The sequence below is a fragment of the Salvelinus alpinus genome, chromosome 7, assembly GCF_045679555.1.
Source record: "Salvelinus alpinus chromosome 7, SLU_Salpinus.1, whole genome shotgun sequence".
NCBI classification, from domain to species: Eukaryota; Metazoa; Chordata; class Actinopteri; order Salmoniformes; family Salmonidae; genus Salvelinus; species Salvelinus alpinus.
In genome coordinates this window covers 86,779,021-86,806,201 of record NC_092092.1, presented here as the reverse complement: position 1 = coordinate 86,806,201, position 27,181 = coordinate 86,779,021, and the positions used below count along the sequence as shown (strand labels likewise).

The 27,181-nt window shown below is 45.4% G+C and overlaps 1 protein-coding gene across 2 annotated transcripts in view; it reads left to right on the top strand.

The window, feature by feature from the left end:
* The first annotated feature begins 18,730 nt into the window (after nucleotides 1-18,730).
* The window catches only part of LOC139581804 (calnexin), a 44,506-nt gene continuing 36,055 nt past the window's right edge, over nucleotides 18,731-27,181 (top strand). Inside the window, exons 1-4 of one of the 2 annotated variants that reach the window (XM_071411985.1) lie at nucleotides 18,731-18,857; nucleotides 19,186-19,247; nucleotides 19,854-19,906; nucleotides 21,048-21,106. In XM_071411985.1, coding sequence (XP_071268086.1) covers nucleotides 19,188-19,247; nucleotides 19,854-19,906; nucleotides 21,048-21,106 — 172 coding nt within the window. In that variant the 5' untranslated portion in view covers nucleotides 18,731-18,857; nucleotides 19,186-19,187. Of the gene's footprint in view, nucleotides 18,858-19,185; nucleotides 19,248-19,832; nucleotides 19,907-21,047; nucleotides 21,107-27,181 lie in introns of both variants that reach the window. The other variant, XM_071411984.1, reaches the window with a different exon arrangement.

Genomic DNA, 27,181 nt, shown 5'->3' with positions numbered 1-27,181 from the left:
GAGAGCGAGAGTTGCACCCCTTCTGAAAAAACCTACACTCGATCCCTCCGATGTCAACAACTACAGACCAGTATCCCTTCTTTCTTTTCTCTCCAAAACTCTTGAACGTGCCGTCCTTGGCCAGCTCTCCTGCTATCTCTCTCAGAATGACCTTCTTGATCCAAATCAGTCAGGTTTCAAGACTAGTCATTCAACTGAGACTGCTCTTCTCTGTGTCACGGAGGCGCTCCGCACTGCTAAAGCTAACTCTCTCTCCTCTGCTCTCATCCTTCTAGACCTATCGGCTGCCTTTGATACTGTGAACCATCAGATCCTCCTCTCCACCCTCTCCGAGCTGGGCATCTCCGGCGCGGCCCACGCTTGGATTGCGTCCTACCTGACAGGTCGCTCCTACCAGGTGGCGTGGCGAGAATCTGTCTCCGCACCACGTGCTCTCACCACTGGTGTCCCCCAGGGCTCTGTTCTAGGCCCTCTCCTATTCTCGCTATACACCAAGTCACTTGGCTCTGTCATATCCTCACATGGTCTCTCCTATCATTGCTATGCAGACGACACACAATTAATCTTCTCCTTTCCCCCCTCTGATAACCAGGTGGTGAATCGCATCTCTGCATGTCTGGCAGACATATCAGTGTGGATGACGGATCACCACCTCAAGCTGAACCTCGGCAAGACGGAGCTGCTCTTCCTCCCGGGGAAGGACTGCCCGTTCCATGATCTCGCCATCACGGTTGACAACTCCATTGTGTCCTCCTCCCAGAGTGCTAAGAACCTTGGCGTGATCCTGGACAACACCCTGTCGTTCTCAACTAACATCAAGGCGGTGACCCGTTCCTGTAGGTTCATGCTCTACAACATTCGCAGAGTACGACCCTGCCTCACGCAGGAAGCGGCGCAGGTCCTAATCCAGGCACTTGTCATCTCCCGTCTGGATTACTGCAACTCGCTGTTGGCTGGGCTCCCTGCCTGTGCCATTAAACCCCTACAACTCATCCAGAACGCCGCAGCCCGTCTGGTGTTCAACTTTCCCAAGTTCTCTCACGTCACCCCGCTCCTCCGCTCTCTCCACTGGCTTCCAGTTGAAGCTCGCATCCGCTACAAGACCATGGTGCTTGCCTACGGAGCTGTGAGGGGAACGGCACCTCCGTACCTTCAGGCTCTGATCAGGCCCTACACCCAAACAAGGGCACTGCGTTCATCCACCTCTGGCCTGCTCGCCTCCCTACCTCTGAGGAAGTACAGTTCCCGCTCAGCCCAGTCAAAACTGTTCGCTGCTCTGGCACCCCAATGGTGGAACAAACTCCCTCACGACGCCAGGTCAGCGGAGTCAATCACCACCTTCCGGAGACACCTGAAACCCCACCTCTTTAAGGAATACCTAGGATAGGATAAAGTAATCCTTCTAACCCCCCCCCCCCTTAAAAGAGTTAGATGCACTATTGTAAAGTGGTTGTTCCACTGGATATCATAAGGTGAATGCACCAATTTGTAAGTCGCTCTGGATAAGAGCGTCTGCTAAATGACTTAAATGTAAATGTAAATAACATGGTAGAAAAAAAAGAGAATCTATATACAATGTGTGCAAAAGGCATGAGGTAGGCAATAAATCGAATAATTACAATTTAGCAGATTAACACTGGAGTGATAAATCATCAGATGATCATGTGCAAGAAGAGATACTGGTGTGCAAAAGAGCAGAAAAGTAAATAAATAAAAGCAGTATGGGGGGTGAGGTAGGTAAATTGGGTGGGTAGTTTACAGATGGACTATGTACAGCTGCAGCGATCGGTTAGCTGCTCGGATAGCAGATTTTTAAAGTTGTTGAGGGAGATAAAAATACGACATCGCCGATGCACTTTCTAATGAACTCGCTCACTGAATCAGCGTATTCGTCAATGTTGTTGTTGGACGCAATACGGAACATATCCCAATCCACGTGATCGAAGCAGTCTTGAAGCGTGGAATCTGATTGGTCGGACCAGCGTTGAACAGACCTGAGCTCGAGAGCTTCTTGTTTTAGTTTCTGTCTGTAGGCTGGAAGCAACAAAATGGAGTCGTGGTCAGCTTCTCCGAAAGGAGGGCGGGGGAGGGCCTTATATGCGTCGCGGAAGTTAGAATAACAATGATCCAAGGTTTTACCAGCCCTGGTAGCACAATCGATATGCTGATAGAATTTAGGGAGTCTTGTTTTCTGATTAGCCTTGTTAAAATCCCCAGCTACAATGAATGCAGCCTCAGGATATGTGGTTTCCAGTTTACATAGAGTCAAATAAAGTTCGTTCAGGGCCATCGATGTGTCTGCTTGGGGGGGAATTTATACGGCTGTGATTATAATCGAAGAGAATTCCCTTGGTAGATAATGCGGTCGACATTTGATTGTGAGGAATTCTAAGTCAGGTGAACAGAAGGACTTGAGTTCCTGTATGTTGTTATGATCACACCACGTCTCGTTAATCATAAGGCATACCCCCCCCGCCCCTCTTCTTACCAGAAAGATGCTCGTTTCTGTCGGCACGATGCGTGAAGAAACCAGCTGGCTGCACCGACTCCGATAGCGTCTCTCGAGTGAGCCATGTTTCCGTGAAGCAAAGAACGTTACAGTCTCTGATGTCTCTCTGGAAGGCAAACCTTGCTCGGATTTCATCAATCTTGTTGTCAAGAGACTGGACATTGGCGAGTAGTATGCTAGGGAGTGGAGTGCGATGTGCCCGTCTCCGAAGCCTGACCAGAAGACCGCTTCGTTTGCCCCTTTTACGGCGACGTTGGTTAGGTTCGCCAGCTGGGATCAGATCCATTGTCCTGGGTGCAAGGCAAAACACAGGATCCGCTTCGGGAAAGTCATATTCCTGGTTGTAACGATGGTGAGTTGACGTTGCTCTTATATTCAGTAGTTCCTCCCGACTGTATGTAATAAAACCTAAGATTACCTGGGGTACCAATGTAAGAAATAATAGTTTCCTAGGAACGCGAAGCGAGGCGTCCATCTCTTCCGGCGCCAGAAGAGCTCTCTACTAGGTGGTTGAGAAGTCAACAGGAAATAACAGAGCTCTCTCTACCAGGCGGTTGAGAAGTCAACAGGAAATAACAGCTCTCTCTACCAGGCGGTTGAAAAGTCAACAGGAAATAACAGATCTCTCTACCAGGCGGTTGAGAAGTCTAAAGAGGGTCATACCAGCAATGCCATATTAGGATGTCAATTTGCATACCATTTTACTAATTTCAACAATATAGTTTTTAAATACTTTAGATCTGCTATGGGTCAAATAAGGACTGATGTCAAATAAGGACTGATGTCAAATAAGGACTGATGTCACATAAGGACTGATGTCAAATAACGACTGATGTCAAATAACGACTGATGTCAAATAAGGACGGATGTCAAATAACGACTGATGTCAAATAAGGACTGATGTCAAATAAGGACTGATGTCAAATAACGACTGATGTCAAATAAGGACTGATGTCAAATAAGGACTGATGTCAAATAACGACTGATGTCACATAAGGACTGATGTCACATAACGACTGATGTCAAATAACGACTGATGTCAAATAAGGACTGATGTCACATAACGACTGATGTCAAATAACGACTGATGTTAATAAAATATGGTCATCTTATATGTCTAAACATGAATATTCAATTACATTAAAATGTGTGTTTTCAAGTGGTGTCTAGTGCAATGTCCCTCAAAATGGTTTTCTTAAATTTGAAATGATCCAGGTTTCCCAGGTGATTTGATTTATTAGGATCCCCATTAGCCAATGCCAATGGTGACAGCGAGTCTTACTAGGGTCTTACACATAACGAAAAAGTACAGTACAGTACAGACTAAATAATGTATGATTTACATATAGTGTATGCATCTATCAGTTACACATTTATTTGTATTTAACCTTTATTTAACTAGGCAAGTCAGTCGACAGCCAAACCAGGATGACGCTGGGCCAATTGTGCGCCGCCCTATGGGACTCCCAATCACAGCTGGATGTGATACAGCCTGGATTTGAACTGAGATGCAGTGGCTTAGACCGCCGTGCCACTCGGGAGCCACATACATGTCAGTACATACACACAACAAGTAGGTCACATGGAGGAGAGGCGTTGTGCCATGAGGGAAAGGGAAAGGGGGATACCTTGTCAGTTGTACAACTGAATGCATTCAACTGAAATTAGTTGTTGCTTTATTCGTTTTTGAAACCAGGTATGCTGTTCACTATATAAGATGGAAGGGAGTCCCATGTACTCATGGCTCTGTATAATACTGTGAAAGGACCCCTGGTGGCATGTCTGGTGGGGTAAGTGTGTGTGTCAGAGCTGTGTGGAAGTTGACTATGCAAACCATTTTGAATTTCCTTCACATGAATGTTTCTTATACAAAGAAGAAGAGACGCAGGCAGTCATCCTCGACTCTTAGCCAAGAGAGACTGGCATGCACGGTGTTGATACAATATAGCCCTCTGATTACCATGAAGAGCAAGACGTGCGGCTCTGTTCTGGGCCATTTGCAGCTTAACTAGGTCTTTCCTTGCAGCACTTGACCATATGACTGGACAATAATCAAGATTAGACAAAACTAGAGCCTGCAGGACTTGCTTTGTGGAGTGTGGTGTCAAAAAAGCAAAGCATATCTTTATTACGGCCAGACCTCTCCCCATCTGTACAACCATTTAAACTATATGTTTTGACCATGACGGTTTACAATCTAAGGTAATATCAAGTAATTTAGTCTTCTCAACTTGTTCAACAGCCATTCATTACCAGATTCAGCTGAGGTCAAATAGCTCTTAGTTTTAGAGATGTTCAGGACCAGTTCATTCCAAAACAGACTGTAACTCTTTGTTAAGGGTTTCAGTGACTTCATCTGTGGTTGCTGATGGTTGAATTACCAGTATACATGGACACACATGCTTTGTTTAATGCCAAAGGCAGGTCATTGGTAAAAATAGAAAAGAGTAGAGGGCCTAGAGAGCTGCTCTGCGGTACACCACACTTTACATGTTTGACATTAGAGAAGCTTCCATGAATGAAAACCCTCTGTTCTATTAGATAGATGGCTCTCAATCCACGATATGGCAGAGGTTGAAAACCCATAACACACGTTTTCTCAACAACAGGTTATGGTCAATAATAACAAAGGTTGCAATGAAATCTAACAGTACAGCTGTTAGAACAACAACAACAGCTCCTACAACCTTCCTATTATCAATTTTCTTTCAAGAACAATGGCTAACCGTTTTGTGGGCTGCGTTTAAGCTCTCAAGAAAACCCTGCTAGCTTGATAGGCAGCTAGCTGGCAGCTAGTCTAGCTACTATGCCACGCAGCTCCTCAGACCTGGTCGGCAGGATCACTGGACAGATAGTAGCTGTCCCAGCAACTGATGCCAACCTGGATCCAAACTCAAAAGGTAGCTAGCTAGTAACCAAACTTTTTCAAAAGACTTTCAAAACTTTCCAGAACAACAAACTTTCCAAAGCAACAAACCGAGTTCTCCCTCATCCCACATTCCGTGTCCAACAGCATTAACTTTTGAGATAATATAAAGTTCCATCTTTTATTACAATTATAGTCATTATTGTATAGGTGACCTTATTAAGTCCTTATTGTATAGGTGACCTTAAGTCTGAATATTTACTAATTGACCCCATTGGTCAGGAAATGTGGTTTAACCAATTGATGTGTTCTAATATAGTATGTTGTCGACAATTAAATAATAATTTTCACCAAAAATAAGTATATAAAAAAATGAAAGTACCTTATTCTTAGTCTACCTTGTTTGAGCACAGATTATGTTTTATCTAGCTTTTTAGCCTTTTAAATTTTAACTATTTATTTTAATATTCCTACTCTTCAAGGTCTCTACTAACAGGAATGGTTTTGCTAGCACAGACTGGAATATGTTCCGGGATTCTTCAAATGGCATTGAGGAGCACATCACATCAAACACTGGCTTCATCAATAAGTGCATCGACAACTTTGCACACAGTGACTGTACGTATATACCCCAACCAGAAGCCATGGATTACAGGCAACATTCGCACTGAGCTAAAGGGTAGAGCTGCCGCTTTCAAGGAGCGGGACTCTAACCTGGAAGATTATAAGAAATCCCGCTATGCCCACCGACAAACCATCAAACAGACAAAGTGTCAATACAGAACTAAGATCGAATCGTACTACACCGGCTCCTACTCTCGTTGGATGTGGCAGGGCTTGCAAACCATTACAGACTACAAAGGGAAGCACAGACGAGAGCTGCCCAGTGACACGAGCCTACCAGACGAGCTAAATAACTTCTATGCTCGCTTCGAGGCAAGTAACACTGAAACATGCATGAGAGCATCAGCTGTTCCGGATGACTGTGTGATCCTGCTCACCGCAGCCGATGTGAGTAAGACCTTTCTCTTTTTCTCTTCTTAAGATTAGGGGGCGATATTTTCGTTTTTGGCTAAAAAACGTACCCATTTGAAACTGCCTATTTCTCAGCCCTCGAAACTAGAATATGGATATGGCCAGATGGATTACCAGGACGTGTACTCCGAGAATGCGCTGACCAACTGGGAAGTGTCTTCACTGACTGAGTCTGTAATACCAACATGCTTCAAGTAGACCATCATAGTATTCTTTGGCACAGGGACTAAGGTACCCTGCCTAAATGACTACCGACCCATAGCCATGAAATGCTTTGAAAGGCTGGTCATGGCTCACATCAACACCATTATCCCAGAAACCCTAGACTCGCCCCAACAGATCCACAGATTATGCATTCTCTATTGCGCTCCACACTGCCCTTTCACACCTGAGAATGCTATTAATTGACTACAGCTCAGCGTTCAAAACCATAGTGCCCTCAAAGCTCATCACTAAGCTAAGGACCCTGGGACTAAACACCTCCCTCTGCAACTGGATCCTGGACTTCCTGACGGACCGCCCCCCCAGGTGGTAAGGGTAGGGAACAACACGTCCGCCACGCTGATCCTCAACACGGGGGCCCCTCAGGGGTGCGTGCTCAGTCCCCTCCTGTACTCCCTGTTCACTCATGACTGTATGGCCAAGCACGACTCCAACACCCTCATTAAGTTTGCCAATGACACAATAGTGGTAGGACTGATCACCGACAATGATGAGACAGCCTATAGGGAGGAGGTCAGAGACCTGACCATGTGGTGCAAGGACAACTACCTCTCCCTCAACGTGATCAAGACAAAGGAGATGATTTTGGACTACAGGAAGAAGTTCATAGTTATATAAAAACAATTGAGTTTACATTGACGCGTTAGATTCACTAGTTGCAAAAACATCAAGTGACTTTGCATAGCCACATCGTTTCAACAGAAATACTCATCATAAATATAGATGACAATACAAGTTATACACATGGAATTATAGATATACCTCTCCTTAATGCAACCGCTGTGTCAGATTTCAAAAGAACTTTACGGAAAAATAAACCATGCAATAATCTGAGACGGAGCTCAGAACAATAGCCAAATTAGCCGCCATGTTGGACTCAACAGAAACCAGAAAATACATGCTAAATGTTTCCTTACCTTTGATGAATTCATCAGAATGCAGTCCTAGGAATCCCAGGTCCACAATAAATGCTTGATTTGTTCGTTAATGTCTGTTATTTATGTCAAATTAGCTACTTTGGTTCGCGCCTTCGGTAAACAATTCCAAAGTCAGAAAGCGCCTCCACTATAACGTGACGAAATGTCCAAAAGTTCCGTAACAGTCAGTAGAAACATGTCAAACGATGTATTGAATCAATCTTTAGAATGTTGTTAACATACATCTTGAATAACGTTCCAACCGGAAAATTAAATTGACTTCAGAAGAGCGGTGGAACGGAGGTCCTCCTCATGTGAAGGCGCATGGTGAATGCGTGATCAGCTCGTGGAAGTGATTACTCATTCCTGTCTCCTTCGGCCCCCCTTCACATTAGAGTCATCAGACAAAGTTCTATTGACTGCTGACATCTAGTGGAAGCCGTAGGAAGAGAAAATTCATCAATATCTCTCTGTGATTTCAATGAGAGCTTGGTTGAAAATTGGCACCCCCAGAAAAAATACAAACAGGAAGTGGAACTTCTCAGGTTTTTGCCTGCCATGTGAGTTCTGTTATAATCACAGACATAATTCAAACAGTTTTAGAAACTTCATAGTGTTTTCTATCCAATATGAATAATAATATGCATATATTAGCAACTGGGAATGAGGAGCAGGCTGTTTAATATGGGCACCTCTGTGCACCTTTCATCCAAGCTACTCAATACTGTCCCTTCAGCCATAAGAAGTTAAGTCACGTTCATTGAAAGGATCGGACCAAGGTGCAGCATGCATAGAGTTCCACATTCTTTATTAGTGAAACTTACAACAAAAACAACAAAGAATATAAAAAATGTTGCACAAGGCAACTATACAAAAACAAGATCCCACAACACAAATGAGGAAAATGGCTACCTAAATATGATCCCCAATCAGAGACAACGATAAACAGCTGTCTCTGAATGGGGCCCATATCAGGCCACCATAGACATACAAAAACCCCTAGACATACCAAAACCCCTAGACATACAAAAAACCCTAGACATACCAAAACCCCATGACATACAAAAACCCCTAGACATACAAAACCCCCTAGACATACCAAAACCCCTAGACATACCAAAACCCCTAGACATACCAAAACCTCTAGACATACAAAAAACCCTAGACATACCAAAACCCCTAGACATACCAAAACCCCTAGACATACCAAAACCCCTAGACATACAAAAACTCTAGACATACAAAAACTAGCGTACCCTAGTCACACCAAAATATATAAAAAAACAGAGATATCTAAGGTCATGGCGTGACAGCTTGTAAGGAAGCATTTCACTGTTGTATTCAGCGCATGTGACAAATACAATTTGATTTGATTTGATTAATCCCTCAACAACTGAAAAGCCTTTTATGTGATTTAGAGTTTTCTTGCCCTCTGAGTGGGCTTAGAGTGCCACAATACTGAACTGCAGCAACCCAAAAGGATACCAATTATGTCAATTGCAGCAGGAGGGCTGGGGGAGTTGACCAATCAGTTCAACTGAAGATTATTTTCATATCCACTTCTTTTGTCAAACCTCTACCAGACGGTTGAGAATGGGGTTAAAGCACTGGTCACATCACGATCCACTGGTTGATCTTCAAGGCCTTCCTAGTCCATCACGACCCACTGGTTGATCTCCAAGGCCTTCCTAGTCCATCACGACCCACTGGTTGATCTCCAAGGCATTCCTAGTCCATCACGACCCACTGGTTGATCTCCAAGGCCTTCCTAGTCCATCACGACCCACTGGTTGATCTTCAAGGCCTTCCTAGTCCATCACGATCCACTGGTTGATCTCCAAGGCCTTCCTAGTCCATCACGACCCACTGGTTGATCTCCAAGGCCTTCCTAGTCCATCACGACCCACTGGTTGATCTCCAAGGCCTTCCTAGTCCATCACGACCCACTGGTTGATCTCCAAGGCCTTCCTAGTCCATCACGACCCACTGGTTGATCTCCAAGGCCTTCCTAGTCCATCACGACCCACTGGTTGATCTCCAAGGCATTCCTAGTCCATCACGACCCACTGGTTGATCTCCAAAGCCTTCCTAGTCCATCACGACCCACTGGTTGATCTCCAAGGCCTTCCTAGTCCATCACGACCCACTGGTTGATCTCCAAGGCCTTCCTAGTCCATCACGATCCACTGGTTGATCTCCAAGGCCTTCCTAGTCCATCACGACCCACTGGTTGATCTCCAAGGCCTTCCTAGTCCATCACGACCCACTGGTTGATCTCCAAGGCATTCCTAGTCCATCACGACCCACTGGTTGATCTCCAAGGCCTTCCTAGTCCATCACGACCCACTGGTTGATCTCCAAGGCATTCCTAGTCCATCACGACCCACTGGTTGATCTCCAAGGCCTTCCTAGTCCATCACGACCCACTGGTTGATCTCCAAGGCCTTCCTAGTCCATCACGACCCACTGGTTGATCTCCAAGGCCTTCCTAGTCCATCACGACCCACTGGTTGATCTCCAAGGCCTTCCTAGTCCATCACGACCCACTGATTGATCTCCAAGGCCTTCCTAGTCCATCACGACCCACTGGTTGATCTCCAAGGCATTCCTAGTCCATCACGACCCACTGGTTGATCTCCAAGGCCTTCCTAGTCCATCACGACCCACTGGTTGATCTCCAAGGCCTTCCTAGTCCATCACGACCCACTGGTTGATCTCCAAGGCATTCCTAGTCCATCACGACCCACTGGTTGATCTCCAAGGCCTTCCTAGTCCATCACGACCCACTGGTTGATCTCCAAGGCCTTCCTAGTCCATCACGACCCACTGGTTGATCTCCAAGGCCTTCCTAGTCCATCACGACCCACTGGTTGATCTCCAAGGCCTTCCTAGTCCATCACGATCCACTGGTTGATCTCCAAGGCCTTCCTAGTCCATCACGACCCACTGGTTGATCTCCAAGGCCTTCCTAGTCCATCACGACCCACTGGTTGATCTCCAAGGCATTCCTAGTCCATCACGACCCACTGGTTGATCTCCAAGGCCTTCCTAGTCCATCACGACCCACTGGTTGATCTCCAAGGCCTTCCTAGTCCATCACGACCCACTGGTTGATCTCCAAGGCATTCCTAGTCCATCACGACCCACTGGTTGATCTCCAAGGCCTTCCTAGTCCATCACGACCCACTGGTTGATCTCCAAGGCCTTCCTAGTCCATCACGACCCACTGGTTGATCTCCAAGGCCTTCCTAGTCCATCACGATCCACTGGTCGATCACCAAACATTTCAGTAAAAAAAATAAAACGATAAAGCCTTGCGTTCGTATTTTTTATTTGTCTCGGGCTGGTGGCGGTAGGTGCACCCGATTCAGCTGCCCTGCTGGCCGAATAGGCAAACTGTTCCCATTTTGAACCATTTCAAGTGTCTGGAGGTACAAATTCTGCCTTCCCTGTGGGCCCGGAGAGCAAATCAAGTGCACTATAGGCCTACCGCTGGCCAATCAGATGGCTCAGATTATTGTGTCTGCTGTAACCTAGCAGGCTTAAAAGAAAGCTACAGCCAATTTGATACTGTGAGATTTGTAAAACAAAAAACTTGTAAAACAATGATTAGAGACTGTCCACAAATACAGAAAATATTTTACAATGCATCTGAAAAGTATTCAGACCCCTTGACTTTTATACATTTTGTTACGTTGCAGCCTTATTCTAAAATATATGTTTTTAAATCCTCGTCAATCTACAGTGGGGAGAACAAGTATTTGATACACTGCCGATTTTGCAGGTTTTCCTACTTACAAAGCATGTAGAGGTCTGTAATTTTTATCATAGGTACACTTCAACTGTGAGAGAAGGAATCTAAAACAAAAATCCAGAAAATCACATTGTATGATTTTTAAGTAATTAATTTGCATTTTATTGCATGACATAAGTATTTGATACATCAGAAAAGCAGAACTGAATATTTGGTACAGAAACCTTAGTTTGCAATTACAGAGATCATACGTTTCCTGTAGTTCTTGACCAGGTTTGCACACACTGCAGCAGGGATTTTGGCCCACTCCTCCATACAGACCTTCTCCAGATCCTTCAGGTTTCGGGGCTGTCGCTGGGCAATACGGACTTTCGGCTCCCTCCAAAGATTTTCTATTGGGTTCAGGTCTGGAGACTGGCTAGGCCACTCCAGGACCTTGAGATGCTTCTTACGGAGCCACTCCTTAGTTGCCCTGGCTGTGTGTTTCGGGTCGTTGTCATGCTGGAAGACCCAGCCACGACCCATCTTCAATGCTCTTACTGAGGGAAGGAGGTTGTTGGTCAAGATCTCGCGATACATGGCCCCATCCATCCTCCCCTCAATACGGTGCAGTCGTCCTGTCCCCTTTGCAGAAAAGCATCCCCAAAGAATGATGTTTCCACCTCCATGCTTCACGGTTGGGATGGTGTTCTTGGGGTTGTACTCATCCTTCTATTCCTCCAAACACGGCGAGTGGAGTTTAGAGCAAAAAGCTCTATTTTTGTCTCATCAGACCACATGACCTTCTCCCATTCCTCCTCTGGATCATCCAGATGGTCATTGGCAAACTTCAGACGGGCCTGGACATGCGCTGGCTTGAGCAGGGGGACCTTGCGTGCGCTGCAGGATTTTAATCCATGACGGCGTAGTGTGTTACTAATGGTTTTCTTTGAGACTGTGGTCCCAGCTCTCTTCAGGTCATTGACCAGGTCCTGCCGTGTAGTTCTGGGCTGATCCCTCACATTCCTCATGATCATTGATGCCCCACGAGGTGAGATCTTGCATGGAGCCCCAGACCGAGGGTGATTGACCGTCATCTTGAACTTCTTCCATTTTCTAATAATTGTGCCAACAGTTGTTGCCTTCTCACCAAGCTGCTTGGCTATTGTCCTGTAGGCCATCCCAGCCTTGTACAGGTCTACAATTTATCCCTGATGTCCTTACACAGCTCTCTGGTCTTGGCCATTGTGGAGAGGTTGGAGTCTGTTTGATTGAGTGTGTGGACAGGTGTCTTTTATACAGGTAACGAGTTCAAACAGGTGCAGTTAATACAGGTAATGAGTGGAGAACAGGAGGGCTTCTTAAAGAAAAACTAACAGGTCTGTGAGAGCCGGAATTCTTACTGGTTGGTAGGTGATCAAATACTTATGTCATGCAATAAAATGCAAATTAATTACTTAAAAATCATACAATGTGATTTTCTGGATTTTTGTTTTAGATTCCGTCTCTCACAGTTGAAGTGTACCTATGATAAAAATGACAGACCTCTACATGCTTTGTAAGTAGGAAAACCTGCAAAATCGGCAGTGTATCAAATACTTGTTCTCCCCACTGTATATACAATACCCCATGAAGTGAAAACAGGTTTTTAGACATTTTTGCAAAAGTATTAAAAATAAAAAACAGAAATACCTTATTTATATAAGTATTCAGACCCTTTGCTATGAGACTCAACATTGAGCTCAGGTGCATCCTGTTTCCATTGATCATCCTTGAGATGTTTCTGCAACTTGATTGGAATCACCTGTGGTAAATTTAATTGATTGGAAAGGCTGTCTATATAAGGTCCCACGGTTGAACGTGCATGTCAGAGCAAAAAACCAAGCCATGAGGTCGAAGGAATTGTCCGTAGAGCTCCGAGTTAGGATTGTGTTGTGGCACAGATCTGGGGAAGGGTACCAAAAAATGGTCAGGAAGGTGATCAAGAACCCAATGGCCACTCTAACAGAGACCCAGATTTCCTCTGTAGAGATGGGAGAACCTTCCAGAAGGACAATCATCTCGGCCACACTCCACCAATCAGGCATATATGGTAAAGCGGTCAGACGGGAGCCACTCCTCAGTAAAAGGCACATGAAGGATTCTCAGAAACAAGATTCTCTGGTCTGATGAAACCAAGATTGAACACTTTGGCCTGAATGCCAAGCGTCACGTCTAGAGGAACCCTCCCTACGGTGAAGCATGGTGGTGGCAGTATCATGCTGTGGGGATGTTTTTCAGCGAAAGGGACTGGGAGACTAGTCAGGAACGAGGAAAAGATGAACGGAGCAAAGTACAGAGAGATACTTGAGGAAAACCTGCTCCAGAGCGCTCAGGACCTCAGACTGGGGCGAAGATTCACCTTCCAACAGGACAGCAACCCTAAGCACACAGCCAAGACAACTCAAAAGTGGCTTCGGGACAAGCCCGGACTTGAACCAGATCTAACATCTCTGGAGAGACCTGAAAATAGCTGCGCAGTGACGCTCCCCATCCAACCTGACAGAGCTTTAGAGGATATGCAGAGAATAATGGGAGAAACTCCCCAAATACAGGTGTGCCAAGCTTGTACCGTCATACCCAGACTCAAGGCTGTAATCGTTGTCAAACGTGCTTCAACAAAGTACTGAGTAAAGGGTCTGAATCTTTATGTAAATGTAAAATTTCAGTTGTTGCTCTGCAGCAGTAATGTATGAGTAGGAAAGTGTATCTATAGGCGTCGTTATTATTAGCGTCTTGGGTCTTTTTTAATATTGAGGAATATTTCATTTTCTCTGTTCATAGGAGTAACAACATGAATTGGTGCAAGAGGCAGAAATAATGCGGTGCAACTCCCGTTTTGCCATCAGCTGGAAGACGGTGTCCCTTTTTGGCCAGTGTCATCAGAGGAAAGGAGAGCGGAGGGATGTTGAGAGACGGACCCTCAGTCTACTGACCATCAGATGCACCAGCAGCCCAGTAAAATAAAATAAAAATATTTAAATGTATGCTCACTCAGCTGTGCCTCACAAGTAATACAGCAATGGATCTATTACCGGTGTGATCATATAGTCTACGTCAAATTAGTGGTTTGTGGAGCTAGACCTGAGGGATGTGTACTTCCATGTTCCTGTTCACCCAGCTCATTGGCAGTACCTCCGATTCACCTTCGTACGGACGGCTTACGAATTCTTGGTTCTTCCCTTCGGCCTCTCCTTGGCACCCCGCACTTTCACAAAGTGCATAGGTGCTGTCCTGGCACCTCTCACGTCCCGAGGATTGTTGATCCTCAATTATCTGTACAATTGTCTGATTTGTCCCACGACCAGGACCCAGGTCCAGTCAGACAGAGACATGCTCCTGACCCACAACGGTGGGCTGGTGCATTACTGTAAATTACAAGAATAATCATCTGATGCCAACCCAGAGGGTGGCCTTCATTGGCATGGAACTGGACTCAGTCCTGATGAGAGCACACCTGCCCACCAGAAGGGTTCAGGTGATCTTATCTTGCATCGACCACTTTCGGCAGGGGTGGGTGGTATCCGCACTGACCTGCCAATGACTGTTGGGCTTGCTGACTGCGGCCTCGTTGCTGATTCCCTTGGGCCTGCTCCGTCTCCTCTTCAACGGTGGTTCAACTCCCACCAGCTGCACCCAAAGCACCACCGTCACCACCAGCTGCGTACAGGGCCTCAGGGTATTGTTGAGGTGGCGCTGTCACTCCTTTCTCTCAGGTGGGGTGGAGATGCTGAGGATGTGCCGCTGGGAGCTGGTCAGCACAGACACCTCTCAGATCGGCTGAGGGGTGTGACCAAGGGCAGGTTGGCCAGCAGCTGTTGGCTACCCCCTTGGAGTGGCAGGCACATCAATACACTAGAGCTCCCAGCTTTACTGCTGGTCCTGCGGTCTTTCTTCCACATCTGAAGAGAAGACATGTCCTAGTGAGATAACACCACAGTGGTGGCTTACATCAACCATCAGCGTGGACTGACCGCCTCAATCTTATAGCCCTCTGGGCTCAGGGCTGTCTAGCGTCTCTACGCGCAGTGCACGTACCTGGCATCCTGAATGTGGCATCGGATATGCTCTCGAGGGAGGGTCTGCCACCTTGGAACTGGAGCCTACATCCCCAGGTGGTGCAGCACCTGTGGGACAATTTCAGGAGGGTGCAGTTGGACCTGTTTGCCTCCCTGGACAATGCACACTGCCCCCTGTGGTCCATGTCGGAGCCACCAGGGCCTCTGGGCTTGGTTGCTCTGGCTCACGATTGGCCAGGGCTGGAGCTTTATGCATTCCCCCCTTTTCCCCTGATGCAGGGCAGAACCAGGATGGCAGAGCATCGTATGCTTCTGGTGGCCCCATACTGGCCCAGATGACCCTGGTTCAGCCTTCTCCTGTCCCTGTTGTCTGGGACATCTTTGCAACTTCCCCTGAGACTGGACTTGCTGTCTCAGGCTGGGGGAACTCTGTGGCATCCGAGGCCGATCCGCCTCAGTCTGTGGGCTTGGCCACTGAACGACACCAATGATCCATGTTAGGACTACAGGAGGGTGTAATTAACACCATGCAGAGCACAAGGGCACCGGCTACAACCACGGCATACCAGTTGCTCTGGCGGTTGTTCTGCTTGGTGCTCTGGTATTGAGGTTGTGCCCGAGTCATGCGGGGTGCAGTATGTACTCCATTACCTGCAGTCTCGCTTGGATGAGGGCTTGGCATCCTCTACACTGAGAGGGTATTTGGCCGCTATATCTGCCTGCTAGGCCAGAGGGGCGCCATCCCATGGTCTCCAGGTTTATGAAGGGGGTTCGTCGCCTGCGTCCAGCTAAGACCCGCTCAATGGCGAGCTGGGATCTGGATGTGGTCTTGGCAGCTTTGGCAAAGCCGCCTTTCGTTGGAGTCTTTGGCAAAGCCGCCTTTCATTGGAGTCTTTGGCAAAGCCGCCTTTCGTTGGAGTCTGCCTCGCTGAAACCCCTCTCTATGAAGGTGGCTTTCTTGAAGAGGGTGGGTGAGCTCCATCCTCTTTCGGTAAGTTCTGAGTGCTGCCAGGTGGACCCCGGGGGGAGGAATATATCTCTCCGCCCCAACCCTTCATTTCCCCCCAACCCTTCATTTCTCCCCAACCCTTCATTTCCCCCCAACCCTTCATTTCTCCCCAACCCTTAATTTCCCCCCAACCCTTAATTTCTCCCCAACCCTTCATTTCTCCCCAACCCTTCATTTCTCCCCAACCCTTCATTTCCTCCCAACCCTTTCAACCCTTCATTTCCCCCCAACCCTTCATTTCTCCCCAACCCTTCATTTCTCCCCAACCCTTCATTTCTCCCCAACCCTTCATTTCCCCCCAACCCTTCATTTCCCCCCAACCCTTCATTTCTCCCCAACCCTTCATTTCTCCCCAACCCTTCATTTCCCCCCAACCCTTCATTTCTCCCCAACCCTTCATTTCCCCCCAACTCTTCATTTCCCCCCAACCCTTCATTTCTCCCCAACCCTTCATTTCTCCCCAACCCTTCATTTCCCCCCAACTCTTCATTTCTCCCCAACCCTTCATTTCTCCCCAACCCTTCATTTCTCCCCAACCCTTCATTTCTCCCCAACCCTTCATTTCTCCCCAACCCTTAATTTCTCCCCAACCCTTAATTTCTCCCCAACCCTTAATTTCCCCCCAACTCTTAATTTCTCCCCAACCCTTCATTTCTCCCCAACCCTTCATTTCCCCCCAACCCTTCATTTCCCCCCAACCCTTCATTTCTCCCCAACCCTTCATTTCTCCCCAACCCTTCATTTCTTCTGACGGCATGTGAACATCCCTTTTATCCTGTCTACTTACGACCCCCCGGCGGGGGAGGGGGAGTCTGGGCCTCCCTCTGGCATGCTGTGCCCTGTGAGGGCACTGGCTGCCTATGTGGAGCGGACACGGTCAGTGAGAACAACAGACCAGGTCTTTGCCTGTTATGGTGAGAGAGTCCTGGGGGCTGGGCTATCAAAGCAGAGGCTCTCTCACTGGATCGTGGACAAGATTACGACAGCATACCGCCTGGCTGGCAGGCCAGTGCTGGGATCTGTGGTGGAACATTCAACACGAGGTGTGGCTGCGTCCTGGGCTCCTGAGAGGACTGCCCCCCACTGAGGTGTGGCTGCGTCCTGGGCTCTACTGAGAGGACTGCCCCCCCACTGAGGTGTGGCTGCGTCCTGGGCTCCTGAGAGGACTGCCCCTCGCTGATATCGTTGCTGCGGCCAGCTGGGCTTCCTCTTGCACCTTTGTTAGGTATCAGGTAAATGTGGCACCTCCCTCTGTGGTTGGTTCAGCGGTCCTGGGCATCGCCTCCCCTTCTGGGGAATGTGCCGGGACCCCCTTCCACATTGACGGCCCCTGCGTCTCAGTCCCGCGCTGGGACTTCACCGCTGGCTGACCAGGTCCCTGTAGCACCAACTAATCTGGTACGGGTAAACCAATATATTGGAGTGATCCAATATAGTGAAACATAATGAAGGTTACGTATGTAACCATGGTTATGTGAGCTATATGGATCACTACAATCCTCTACGGTGCTAGAGGAGCCTCCAAAATGATGTAGAGAACGTGTGTCGCGGCCATGGGGTCTATATATAGGGGCGGACCCTAACCGTGACACAGGGGTACACGGGAGTAAAACTGTAAATCCTCACCTCGGACGTATCCCTCCGCCGCGGAGTGATACCAATATATTGGAGTGATCCATATAGCTCACATTGTAACGGTTTTCTTCCAGGGGTGAAGGAGAGGACCAAAGTGCAGCGCGGCTAGTGTTAAACATGTTTAATAAAGAACAAGTGAAACACTACAAACAACAATACAAAATAACAAATGTGCAAAAACCGAGACAGACCTATCTGGTGCAGACAATCACAGAGACAGGAAACAAACACCCACAAAATCCCAACACAAAACAAGCCTCCTATATATGATTCTCAATCAGGGACAACGATTACCATCTGCCTCTGATTGAGAACCATATTAGGCTGGACATAGAAACAGACAAACTAGACACACAACATAGAATTCCCACCCAGCTCACGTCCTGACCAACACTAAACAAGCAAAACACATAATAACTCTGGTCAGGACGTTACACACATAACCTTGGTTACATACGCAACCTTTGTTTTATATCACTAAATAATGATGACCAACACAGATTAAATTGGATTTATATCACTAAATAATGATGACCAACACAGATTAAACTGGATTTATATCACTAAATAATGATGACCAACACAGATTAAACTGGATTTATATCACTAAATAATGATGACCAACACAGATTAAACTGGATTTATATCACTAAATAATGATGACCAATACAGATGAAACTGCAGTACCTGATGTAAATCCCACAGTGCATTGCTGCTATTAATGCCTTAGTGAAGTAATGGTGACTAAGCTCCTTGGTTGCTAAGAGATGGCTGACTGAAGAGGGGTCAGAGTCCAGCTGTAATTACCATGAACACGTTGAGGAAGTCTGCTTCACACCGAGCCACCTGTCTCTGAGAACCTCGTCTGACCAGGTAAACACTCACAACTATTATAAGTATGTTTTTTTACACACGTGGTGATTACGTACTGTATCTTGTTGGAGTGGCGGTGTTTGTAGGTTATAGGACTCTGTTGTGTTGATACAGTATCTGTTATCTAGTAGCTAGCGACGTAACCCTTGACGAGAGTGAAACATGGTTATGTATTGTGTGTGTGTGTGTGTGTGTGTGTGTGTGTGTGTGTGTGTGTGTGTGTGTGTGTGTGTGTGTGTGTGTGTGTGTGTGTGTGTGTGTGTGTGTGTGTGTGTGTGTGTGTGTGTGTGTGTGTGTGTGTGTGTGTGTGTGTGTGTGTGTGAAACAGACATGATGTTCGGCCGCCTGCTGCTTGCCTGTGTGATGTTAACCCCGGCGGATCCAGTTCAGGTCAGGCTCTGCTAATATCATTCATACTAGATATATGACCTGGATTACTATAATTCATACTAGATATATGACCTGGATTACTACCATTCATACTAGATATAGGACCTGGATTACTACCATTCATACTAGACATATGACCTGGATTACTACCATTCATACTAGATATATGACCTGGATTACTACCATTCATACTAGATATATGACCTGGATTACTACCATTCATACTAGATATAGGACCTGGATTACTACCATTCATACTAGATATATGACCTGGATTACTACCATTCATACTAGATTACTGTAATGTCTACTAGATGTGCCATGATATAGGACCTGGATTACTGTAATGTCTACTAGATGTGCCATGATATAGGAGTTATTGAGTGCTGTTCTGCTGTCGGTGTTTTATTAACTGATGTGACACTGACCTCTTTACTCTTTAACTACCCTGTTAACCTATAAACTGTTGTTTACCTCTCTCTCTCTCTCTCTCTCTCTCTCTCTCTCTCTCTCTCTCTCTCTCTCTCTCTCTCTCTCTCTCTCTCTCTCTTTCTCTCTTTCTTTCTTTCTTTCTTTCTCTTTCAGGCTACCTACAGACTTTTTCAGGTTCCAGAAGAAGCACATTTTGCAGAGACGTTTGACTCAGATCCTCTAGACAGGTGACATGATCTGTTTAAATCTGTATTCTACATTCACCATATAGTAGTTAGTCATAGTAATATATTAGTAATGTAATATTAGTTAGTAATAGTAGTTTCTTAGTAATAGTAGTTAGTAATAGTAGTTTCTTAGTAATAGTAGTTAGTAAAAGTAATATCTTAGTAATAGTAGTTAGTAATTAGTTAGTAATATTATTGTCTTAGTAATAGTAGTTAATAATAATAATATCTTGGTAAAAGTAGTTAGTAATAGTAGTTAGTAATAGTAATATATTAGTAATATATTAGTAATAGTAGTTAGTAATAGTACTATCTTAGTAATAGTAGTTAGTAATAGTAATATATTAGTAATATTAGTTAGTAATAGTAGTGTCTTAGTAATAGTAGTTAGTAATAGTAATGTCTTAGTAATAGTAGTTAGTAATAGTAATATATTAGTAATAGTAGTTAGTAATAGTAATGTCTTATTAATAGTAATATATTAGTAATAGTAGTTAGTAATAGTAATATATTAGTAATAGTAGTTAGTAATAGTAATATATTAGTAATAGTAGTTAGTAATAGTAATATATTAGTAATAGTAGTTAGTAATAGTAATGTCTTAGTAATAGTAGTTAGTAATGTCTTAGTAATAGTAATATATTAGTAATAGTAATATATTAGTAATAGTAGTTAGTAATAGTAATATATTAGTAATAGTAGTTAGTAATAGTAATATATTAGTAATAGTAGTTAGTAATAGTAATGTCTTAGTAATAGTAGTTAGTAATAGTACTATCTTAGTAATAGTAGTTAGTAATAGTAATATATTAGTAATATTAATATATTAGTAATAGTAATATATTAGTAATAGTAATATATTAGTAATAGTAGTTAGTACTATTACTATCTTAGTAATAGTAGTTAGTAATAGTAATATATTAGTAATAGTAATATATTAGTAATAGTAATATATTAGTAATAGTAATATATTAGTAATAGTAGTTAGTAATAGCAATGTCTTTGTAATAGTAATATATTAGAATTAGTAGTTAGTAATAGTAATATATTAGTAATAGTAATATATTAGAATTAGTAGTTAGTAATATTATTGTCTTAGTAATAATAGTATCAGTAAGACAATGTGTCATGTGTTTTACAGGAGATGGGTCCAGTCCAAGGCTGTGAAAGAGACAAATGCTGAGGCTCTCAAATATGATGGTATGTAGAATACACTGTGACAGTTTGATGATAGGTAGACTGAGTACTGACAGTATGATGGGAGGTAGACAGAGTACTGACAGTATGATGGGAGGTAGACATAGTACTGACAGTGTGATGGGAGGTAGACTACACTATGACAGTATGATGGGAGGTATGCAGAGTACTGACAGTATGATGGGAGGTAGACTGAGTACTGACAGTATGATGGGAGGTAGACTGAGTACTGACCGTATGATGGGAGGTAGACAGAGTACTGACAGTATGATGGGAGGTAGACAGAGTACTGAGAGTATGATGGGAGGTAGACATAGTACTGACAGTGTGATTGGAGGTAGACTACACTATGAGAGTATGATGGGAGGTATGCAGAGTACTGACAGTATGATGGGAGGTAGACTGAGTACTGACAGTATGATGGGAGGTAGACTGAGTACTGACAGTATGATGGGAGGTAGACTGAGTACTGACAGTATGATGGGAGGTAGACTGAGTACTGACAGTATGATGGGAGGTAGACTGAGTACTGACAGTATGATGGGAGGTAGACTGAGTACTGACAGTGTGATGGGAGGTAGACAGAGTACTGGCAGTATGATGGGAGGTAGACTGAGTACTGACAGTATGATGGGAGGTAGAGTACTGACAGTATGATGGGAGGTAGACTGAGTACTGACAGTATGATGGGAGGTAGACTGAGTACTGACAGTATGATGGGAGGTAGACTGAGTACTGACACTGTGATGGGAGGTAGACTGAGTACTGACAGTATGATGGGAGGTAGACAGAGTACTGACAGTATGATGGGAGGTAGACTGAGTACTGACAGTATGATGGGAGGTAGACTGAGTACTGACATTATGATGGGAGGTAGACATAGTACTGACAGTGTGATGGGAGGTAGACTACACTATGAGAGTATGATGGGAGGTATGCAGAGTACTGACAGTATGATGGGAGGTAGACTGAGTCCTGACAGTATGATGGGAGGTAGACAGAGTACTGACAGTATGATCGGAGGTAGACAGAGTACTGACAGTATGATGGGAGGTAGACATAGTACTGACAGTGTGATGGGAGGTAGACTACACTATGACAGTATGATGGGAGGTATGCAGAGTACTGACAGTATGATGGGAGGTAGACAGAGTACTGACAGTGTGATGGGAGGTAGACTGAGTACTGACAGTATGATGGGAGGTAGACTGAGTACTGACAGTGTGATGGGAGGTAGACTGAGTACTGACAGTATGATGGGAGGTAGACTGAGTACTGACAGTGTGATGGGAGGTAGACAGAGTACTGGCAGTATGATGGGAGGTAGACTGAGTACTGACAGTATGATGGGAGGTAGAGTACTGACAGTATGATGGGAGGTAGACTGAGTACTGACAGTATGATGGGAGGTAGACTGAGTATTGACAGTATGATGGGAGGTAGACAGAGTACTGACAGTATGATGGGAGGTAGACTGAGTACTGACAGTATGATGGGAGGTAGACTGAGTACTGACAGTGTGATGGGAGGTAGACAGAGTACTGGCAGTATGATGGGAGGTAGACTGAGTACTGACAGTATGATGGGAGGTAGACAGAGTACTGACAGTATGATGGGAGGTAGACAGAGTACTGACAGTATGATGGGAGGTTGACAGAGTACTGACAGTATGATGGGGAGGTAGAGACAGAATACTGACAGTATGATGGGAGGTAGGACTTGAGTACTAGACAGTGTGATGGGGAGGTAGAGGACAGGGTACTGACAGTATGGTGGGAGGTTGACAGAGTACTGACAGTATGATGGGAGGTAGACTGAGTACTGACAGTATGATGGGAGGTAGACTGAGTACTGACAGTATGATGGGAGGTAGACAGAGTACTAACAGTATGATTGGAGGTAGACAGAGTACTGGCAGTATGATGGGAGGTAGACAGAGTACTGACAGTGTGATGGGAGGTAGACTACACTATGACAGTATGATGGGAGGTAGAAAGAGTACTGACAGTATGATGGGAGGTAGACTACACTATGACAGTGTGATGGGAGGTAGACAGAGTACTGACAGTATGATGGGAGGTAGACTGAGTACTGATAGTATGATGGGAGGTAGACTACACTATGACAGTATGATGGGAGGTAGACAGAGTACTGACAGTATGATGGGAGGTAGACAGAGTACTGACAGTATGATGGGAGGTAGACAGAGTACTGACAGTATGATGGGAGGTAGACTACACTATGACAGTATGATGGGAGGTAGACTGAGCATACTGACAGTATGATGGGAAGTAGACTGAGTACTGACAGTATGATGGGAGGTAGACAGAGTACTGACAGTATGATGGGAGGTAGACAGAGTACTGACAGTATGATGGGAGGTAGACAGAGTACTGACAGTGTGATGGGTGGTAGACTGAGTACTGACAGTATGATGGGAGGTAGACTACACTATGACAATATGATGGGAGGTAGACTGAGTACTGACAGTATGATGGGAGGTAGACAGAGTACTGACAGTATGAAGGGAGGTAGACAGAGTACTGCCAGTATGATGGGAGGTAGACAGAGTACTGACAGTATGATGGGAGGTAGAGTACTGACAGTATGATGGGAGGTATACTGAGTACTGACAGTATGATGGGAGGTAGACTGAGTACTGACAGTATGATGGGAGGTAGACTGAGTACTGACAGTATGATGGGAGGTAGACTAAACTATGACAATATGATGGGAGGTAGACTGAGTACTGACAGTATGATGGGAGGTAGACAGAGTACTGACAGTATGAAGGGAGGTAGACAGAGTACTGCCAGTATGATGGGAGGTAGACAGAGTACTGACAGTATGATGGGAGGTAGAGTACTGACAGTATGATGGGAGGTATACTGAGTACTGACAGTATGATGGGAGGTATACTGAGTACTGACAGTATGATGGGAGGTAGACTGAGTACTGACACTGTGATGGGAGGTAGACTGAGTACTGACACTGTGATGGGAGGTAGACTGAGTACTGAAAGTATGATGGGAGGTAGACTGAGTACTGACACTGTGATGGGAGGTAGTCAGAGTACTGACAGTATGATGGGAGGTTGACAGAGTACTGACAGTATGATGGGAGGTAGACCGAGTACTGACAGTATGATGGGAGGTAGACTGAGTACTGACAGTATGATGGGAGGTAGACAGAGTACTGACAGTATGATGGGAGGTAGACAGAGTACTGACAGTATGATGGGAGGTAGACAGAGTACTGACAGTGTGATGGGAGGTAGACTACACTATGACAGTATGATGGGAGGTAGACAGAGTACTGACAGTATGATGGGAGGTAGACTGAGCATACTGGCAGTATGATGGGAGGTAGACAGAGTACTGACAGTATGATGGGAGGTAGACAGAGTACTGACAGTATGATGGGAGGTAGACAGAGTACTGACAGTATGATGGGAGGTAGACAAAGTACTGACAGTATGATGGGAGGTAGACAGAGTACTGACAGTGTGATGGGAGGTAGACTGAGTACTGACAGTAAGATGGGAGGTAGACAGAGTACTGACAGTATGATGGGAGGTAGACAGAGTACAGGCAGTATGATGGGAGGTAGACAGAGTACTGACAGTATGATGGGAGGTAGACAGAGTACTGACAGTATGATGGGAGGTAGACAGAGTACTGACAGTATGATGGGAGGTAGACTACACTATGACAGAATGATGGGAGGTAGACTGAGTACTTACAGTATGAAGGGAGGTAGACTGAGTACTGACAGTATGATGGGAGGTAGACAGAGTACTAACAGTATGATTGGAGGTAGACAGAGTACTGGCAGTATGATGGGAGGTAGACAGAATACTGACAGTATGATGGGAGGTAGACAGAGTACTGACAGTATGATGGGAGGTAGACAGAGTACTGACAGTATGATGGGAGGTAGACTACACTATGACAGAATGATGGGAGGTAGACTGAGTACTTACAGTATGAAGGGAGGTAGACTGAGTACTGACAGTATGATGGGAGGTAGACAGAGTACTAACAGTATGATTGGAGGTAGACAGAGTACTGGCAGTATGATGGGAGGTTGACAGAGTACTGACAGTATGATGGGAGGTAGACAGAATACTGACAGTATGATGGGAGGTAGACTGAGTACTGACAGTATGATGGGAGGTAGACAGAGTACTGACAGTATGATGGGAGGTAGACAGGGTACTGACAGTATGGTGGGAGGTTGACAGAGTACTGACAGTATGATGGGAGGTAGACTGAGTACTGACAGTATGATGGGAGGTAGACCGAGTACTGACAGTATGATGGGAGGTAGACAGAGTACTGACAGTATGATGGGAGGTAGACAGAGTACTGGCAGTATGATGGGAGGTAGACAGAGTACTGACAGTGTGATGGGAGGTAGACTACACTATGACAGTATGATGGGAGGTAGAAAGAGTACTGACAGTATGATGGGAGGTAGACTACACTATGACAGTGTGATGGGAGGTAGACAGAGTACTGACAGTATGATGGGAGGTAGACTGAGTACTGATAGTATGATGGGAGGTAGACTACACTATGACAGTATGATGGGAGGTAGACAGAGTACTGACAGTATGATGGGAGGTAGACAGAGTACTGACAGTATGATGGGAGGTAGACAGAGTACTGACAGTATGATGGGAGGTAGACTACACTATGACAGTATGATGGGAGGTAGACTGAGCATACTGACAGTATGATGGGAAGTAGACTGAGTACTGACAGTATGATGGGAGGTAGACAGAGTACTGACAGTATGATGGGAGGTAGACAGAGTACTGACAGTATGATGGGAGGTAGACAGAGTACTGACAGTGTGATGGGAGGTAGACTGAGTACTGACAGTATGATGGGAGGTAGACTGAGTACTGACAGTATGATGGGAGGTAGACTGAGTACTGACAGTATGATGGGAGGTAGACTACACTATGACAATATGATGGGAGGTAGACTGAGTACTGACAGTATGATGGGAGGTAGACAGAGTACTGACAGTATGAAGGGAGGTAGACAGAGTACTGCCAGTATGATGGGAGGTAGACAGAGTACTGACAGTATGATGGGAGGTAGAGTACTGACAGTATGATGGGAGGTATACTGAGTACTGACAGTATGATGGGAGGTAGACTGAGTACTGACAGTATGATGGGAGGTAGACTGAGTACTGACAGTATGATGGGAGGTAGACTACACTATGACAATATGATGGGAGGTAGACTGAGTACTGACAGTATGATGGGAGGTAGACAGAGTACTGACAGTATGAAGGGAGGTAGACAGAGTACTGCCAGTATGATGGGAGGTAGACAGAGTACTGACAGTATGATGGGAGGTAGAGTACTGACAGTATGATGGGAGGTATACTGAGTACTGACAGTATGATGGGAGGTATACTGAGTACTGACAGTATGATGGGAGGTAGACTGAGTACTGACACTGTGATGGGAGGTAGACTGAGTACTGACACTGTGATGGGAGGTAGACTGAGTACTGAAAGTATGATGGGAGGTAGACTGAGTACTGACACTGTGATGGGAGGTAGACAGAGTACTGACAGTATGATGGGAGGTTGACAGAGTACTGACAGTTGGTTGGGAGGTAGACCGAGTACTGACAGTATGATGGGAGGTAGACTGAGTACTGACAGTATGATGGGAGGTAGACAGAGTACTGACAGTATGATGGGAGGTAGACAGAGTACTGACAGTATGATGGGAGGTAGACAGAGTACTGACAGTGTGATGGGAGGTAGACTACACTATGACAGTATGATGGGAGGTAGACAGAGTACTGACAGTATGATGGGAGGTAGACTGAGCATACTGGCAGTATGATGGGAGGTAGACAGAGTACTGACAGTATGATGGGAGGTAGACAGAGTACTGACAGTATGATGGGAGGTAGACAGAGTACTGACAGTATGATGGGAGGTAGACAAAGTACTGACAGTATGATGGGAGGTAGACAGAGTACTGACAGTATGATGGGAGGTAGACAGAGTACAGGCAGTATGATGGGAGGTAGACAGAGTACTGAC